The sequence below is a fragment of the Leptodactylus fuscus genome, chromosome 3 (genome assembly GCF_031893055.1).
Source record: "Leptodactylus fuscus isolate aLepFus1 chromosome 3, aLepFus1.hap2, whole genome shotgun sequence".
NCBI classification, from domain to species: domain Eukaryota; kingdom Metazoa; phylum Chordata; class Amphibia; order Anura; family Leptodactylidae; genus Leptodactylus; species Leptodactylus fuscus.
Window position 1 is genome coordinate 187,802,069 of NC_134267.1, and position 6,000 is coordinate 187,808,068.

At 40.9% G+C, this 6,000-nt stretch overlaps 1 protein-coding gene across 1 annotated transcript in view; it reads right to left on the bottom strand.

Annotated features, from left to right (window-relative positions):
* The window catches only part of FARSB (phenylalanyl-tRNA synthetase subunit beta), a 48,082-nt gene extending 42,472 nt beyond the window's left edge, over positions 1–5,610 (bottom strand). The window contains exons 1-4 of the mRNA XM_075268883.1: positions 5,475–5,610; positions 4,847–4,902; positions 3,228–3,382; positions 989–1,061 (exon numbers count right to left, since the gene is read on the bottom strand). Of these exons, the coding sequence (XP_075124984.1) occupies positions 989–1,061; positions 3,228–3,382; positions 4,847–4,902; positions 5,475–5,532 (342 nt within the window). The 5' untranslated portion in view covers positions 5,533–5,610. The remainder of the gene's footprint in view (positions 1–988; positions 1,062–3,227; positions 3,383–4,846; positions 4,903–5,474) is intronic.
* Between the last annotated feature and the right edge of the window lie 390 nt (positions 5,611–6,000).

Sequence of the window (6,000 nt, forward strand, 5' to 3'; positions counted from 1 at the left end):
ACACAGGATAACATAAGCATTAGTCAGATACAGAAACATTAAAACTTATTAAAATGTACATCCAAGTTAACTGCTAAAAACAAGAAGCTACAAAAGACACTGCAGGTTAAAATACGAGCAATACATCTTATGATCTACACTGGATTTTAAACATTATGATTGGTATTGATATCATAGAGAGGGAACCATCCCTAGGACAACCCTCTTACATTTTACTACCTCTGCTGACCCTATCTATCTAGAGAAAGCAGGTCCACGACCCCTGTTTTGTGGCTGCAGGGGGTGGAAAGTCATCTCAACCAGTCTCAAGATGGATATAGAACCCAAAGGTGGAACCTGTATCTATTGTTCATTTATGGCACATCCTGTGGATATGTTATTAGTGTCCCATATCCCATATGGATATACCCTTTTAAGAACCTGTATAACAACCAATTATGAAGCAGCACTAAATCCTATATAATATATTCAGTAAGGAGTCTTTAAAAGGGTGACCTATGCTCAATTACTCAGCATGTTTGTCTGATGCATCAGAAGATACTTTCTGTGGATTTGTCCCAGAATAACAACTATCACCAAAACACAGGATCCCGTATCCCTGTTTCAATGGAATGACCATCCATTCAATCACTTTGGGACTGATTGAGATACAAGAGTACTGATGGAGTTTGTCTTCATAAGTCTTACAAAGACTGAACAGAGCAGTAGCAGACATGGACAGCCACCACTTCATACAAGTTGGGGATAGAGAATCCTAAATGGTCAGAAACTTATGGCCTATTCCTAGCAGTGTTTACTACTTGAAAGCAGAGCCATAAAAATGAGAGTGAACAATGCTAAAAAAATAAAAAAAATTAAACGGTAACCAAATTTAATGATCTCCTAAAAGCTAAAGCATGGCATCTTCCATACGGCTTAGTCAGCTTATATGCAGCTGTGTATAGCATATACAGTAGCTAAAGAACACTTTGTAAAGAAAAAATCTCACCTCCTCTGTGATGAACATCCTTTGTAGTTGATTGTCAGGGGGTGTAATCCGTTTATATCTAGGAGCATCAATCCTGTAAAGAATAAAAACATTAAAAAAATGGGTAGAGAAGAAATATTAGATAAATTAAAGGGGATATTCCAGAATCAACATTTATCACTTAGGGAGCCTTCACATGGAGTTACGCCGCGCTCATTCTGATCGTAAAAACACGTTCAGAATGAGCGCGTAAAAAGCAGCTCCCATTGACTTTAATGGGAGCTGGCATATGTGCGCTCCCCATTGAAATCAATGGGAGGCTTTTTCCTTATTGCTTTCAATGTATTACGCGCGTAATACATAGGGAAAAAAGCCTCCCATTGATTTCAATGGGGAGCGCACGTATGCCGGCTCCCATTAAAGTCAATGGGAGCTGCTTTTTATGCACTCATTCTGAACAGCGTAACTCTGTGTAAAGGCTCCCTTATACCGTAAATAACTGATCAGTGGGACCTTAAAGAAGTTTTCCAGGCTAAACAATATTTTCTAAATTGGGCTGGGAGAGATGAAAGAAATAAAAAATATATATATATATATATATATTCAACTGTCCCTGATACTCCAGTGTGTTCTGCAGCTCGGCTACCTTCTTGCTGTTGAATTTCTTGCTGATTGTAACATCCCGACTCCTTTCTGCAGAGGCCCCTGATTAGCCACAGCACTCACGTGGGGCGGCTACTTCTGCCGAAAGACAACAACGCAGCTGCAGACCTGGACTGTGCAGGGGGGTAACCAGAGCACTAGGGACAGGTGAGTATGATTTTATTTTTTTCACTTCCCCGGCCTAATTAATAAATAAAATTTTAGCCTGTACAACCCCTTTAAGCAAACCTAAGAAAGAGGGTCAAGCATGTGCATGCCATGCCATTCAAAGCCTGTCAATGATAGCTTACTACAGAGCTTGGCAATCTTTAGCAGTCGTGATCAACATTCCTTTATGGAATGGGGTGGCAGTGCGCATGCTCAACCGTTGGACCACTCAAGCTCCGTCTAATTGTGGATGAGGAACAGGGAACACAGGACATTAAAGTTCTGTCAACATAGACACATTGATAAATGTTTAACCTTGATCCATAGAGTATGCCATAAATGTCTAAAAAAAAAATATGTGGATCCCAATTCTGTCTAGAAAATGAGAGTCCTCCAACCCTCATCTTGTGGTCACAATGAATAGAGAGATGGTCGTGCAAGAGGGGCTCTCTTCTCACGTCAATGAAAGTTTCAAAAAGAGCCAACGTAGAAGAAATTAAAAGAAATACAGAGCATTTATATCCATGGAAATATTGTAGAACTGGGATGCACCTTTATGGGTGATTACTTGGCTTTTCCTAACAGCAAAGTTAGGCCTAGTTCACACGGGCACAAAATAGCGTATTTTAGTCCTGATTTTGACGTGGGAAGCTGTGTCAAAATCGGGACCAAAATACGCCTGACAGTCGCGGCTTCCCGCTCCGAAGTAGGCCCAAAATGAATTTGCCTAGTCCGGAGGGTGCTGCTACGAAGCGGACGCTGCAGCTCTATGAGCCGCGGAATACACCTGAAGAAAGGGCAGCTCGCTTCTTTTTTCCGTGAGCGGCAACATGCTGTTCACGGAAAAAAGATCACTAGCGGTCTCCATAGACCACCATTGTGAGGGGGCGGATTATGACGTGGATTCCGCGCCAAAATCCGCCCCCTCTGTCCCCGTGTGAACGAGTCCTTAAGCTCATTAGGGTAACAATAATCCCATAGAAAAAGCAAAACTTCCTGCTGACATCATCCATCTGCAACCTCTCATCGGTGCACAGTTATTAATTCATATGCAATTTGTTCCTTCAGCTGTCTAGTAACATATACAATGGCGGCCAAATAAACGGCACCATTTTAAAAAATGTAATGATTGTAGCGAAAATGATTTCTTGTCTTTTTCCATTTCCATCCACTTCTCTCCTGGACGACGAGTATTTGGCAATTTTGTACATGTCACGTGACATTTTTCAGTCGATTTCGTAGTAGGAGGTATACATATCATCTGCAGGGTCTCAATTTATATGCATCACATACATTTGACAGAATCCACTGGTGGTGCATTTTTTTTGGCCGCCACTGTAGTATTCCCAATGTAAAAGAAGAAACCTGTGGACATATTTTAAATGCCCTGTGCAGCATTTTTGTGTTCATTTAATGCCTAACTATGTCTGATGTATAGTGACATAGATACCTTTCTTTAAATATTTGCAGTCCACGAACCAGCCCCTCCAGACACAGTAGATCATAGCGGTTGGCTGGCACATCAATCTTGAAGAGAATGACATCAGATGCTCCATCCACTTTTACATCACCTTTTTCTTTGCTGAGGATTTCTTTTTCTGAGGTCTGAAACAGGTAAACAAATTATATATATATATATATATATATATATATATATATATATATATTATACACAGTATATATATACCATGTGCAGAGGAATAGCTATATTTACTGTTATATCCAATAAATCCTCTCCCATGCACCATTCATACTTGCAGGAGAAGAGAAAGCTGAGATTTAAAATCCTGTCTAGAAGGAAGGTACTTTTAGCAAAATAAAGGTCCTTCACTGGCTAAAAATTGTGATTTTGTATTAGTGTGTGTTATCCATAAGTATCAATTTGTTTAAAATGGAAGAGAATGGGAATGAGAATAAAACAATTACCAATACCTTGCACTACCATTCTGATGTATCCTGGATTTCCACTAGTTTCTGCTTCCGGAACCTGTCTCAGTACAGCAGGAAATGCCTACTTAGCCAAACTTTATTACGACAGGTTTACACCTGCTTAAAAAGCGATTACCTGCAGTAACCAACGATCCCCATAGACTATAATAGGGTCTGCTGGATTTCTGCCTGAAAAAATGCATTCCGCATTTTTGAAGTGGATTTGGGGACAGACACCCCGAACGTACAGGAGACGCAGGTGTGAACCTAGCCTTAGAGACATGTCACCATTATGGCCAGTGATTGGCTGAGAAGGTATTGCTAGTTAAGATAGAACCAGGAAGAGAGACAAAGGTGTGGACCTAGAAGAGTGAGGGTGAACAACTAAATCCCACACCAAAAGAAACCCTTAACATAAAATCTCAAAAACCACCTCCAATTCATTTCAATGAGAGTCAGAAGCAGTTTTTTTTTCCTGTAAAAAAAAAAAGCCTTGAAAAACCCAATGAAATTAATGAGAGGCAGGAAAAACGAGGTGTTGTTTTTGCAAAAACCGCTAGCATTTTTTTTTTTTAAGTGGCATTTCCAGGTTCATATGGAGTGCTGGAGTTAAAAACAAAATAAATACGCCAAAATGCACATCATAAAAATGCATGATGTAAAATAAAAAAACATTTCCAAATTTCTGAAGCAGGTTTACAGGGTAAAGTGGGATTTATGGTGTAGGACAAGAAAGGAGGACAAGCAGGGGCCTGGAAACATTGGAATGACAGTGGTGGGGATCAGTGAAACCAGTATATTTTTTTTAACACAAATGTAAATGTATCCTACTGGACTACTCTAAAACCAGTAGGAATAAAAGTCATTTGGAATACTGGGCTTTACTTCAGTCAATTGTTTTTTCTACTTTACTGAATGGTTTTAATTGCAACAAAGCTTAAAACACAAGGTTTGTATGGATTTGACATCAGCTTGTAAGGCTTCTTGGTTACTTCTACGAAGTTACATAGAGGAAACTATCAAACTTGTAGAAAGGATATACGGAGTCGGTGTCCATTGCAACAAGTCAGATTCCACCTCTAATTTCTCAGATGTATTCAGACCTGGTACATTTTCTGCCTGTATACGGCTAATACTTACAATCTCATCCAATTCCAGTCCAAATTCAAAGCAGAGTTCATCAAACTCTTCATCAGCTGGAAACAGAAAGATAAGGCAATATAAGAATTGTCCATAAACACATGGGAGGTGACAAACTATAAAAGGGGAACCTCAGTAGTAACAAATTCTGACCGATACACTGGACAGTGAATAACTGCGGGATTGGCAGGGGACAGACTGCTGGGATCATAAGAACAGGGGTCTCTAGTCCATCCATTTAAATACAGTCATAGTCGCACAGGTACACTGCTCCATTCAGCTCTATGGGCTGCTGAAATGAGGCCAAATACAGCGCTCAGCTATGTCCGACAGCCCATAGAACTGACTGGGGTGACACTGAGCATGTGCGACCACTGTCCATTCACACAGGGGATTTGGGAGCCCCATTCACATGATCAGTGATGTCCCAGCACTCACAACTCCATTAACCAGATATTTATATCTAAGACATCAATGGCGAATAGTAAAAGTGGGGAATAAACCAGTGAGATATCCCATAATAATACACCCTCCAGGGGATCTGAGAAGGTATGCAGCCATAGAGACAGGAGCCCATAGTAACAGTATATATGCCATCCTCCCCTGTACTATACACAGCACTACATACTGTATGTCCGGCCCAGGGCCTGGTACAGGAGATCTCTCTTCACACTGACAGTCGGCATGGTTCAGCAGCAGCAGCAGCAGCAGCACCGGCATAAGGAAGGACCTCAGTGCCAGGAGAGTAAACTTTCCCCATACAGGTCTGTTCCTGGCGCCTGAAGAAATATAAATGAGAACACCAACTTCCAGTGACTATTTAACCCACTGTGAATTATGTGTGTTAGATACAATCCTATAATTGTACTCAATGGAATAAATATGTCTCTTATATGTCTTTTTTTTATAGTTAAAATTAGCGCAGGCATTGTATTAGACACCCATCCACGCTTTACTCTGTATTGCATCACTTTCACGTCTTGTAAGGCCGGCCATCTAGTTAAACCAATCAGAATAGACCAGGCAGAACTCGACCTATCGCTGAACAGGGTTATATGGAGGCTTGGAACGCAAGACGGGGTCCTGATAAAGTCGAGGAGTCTTCTTCTGGGTTGTAACCTGACCAGAAGCAGCTGAGGGCGGTGTGGAGCGGG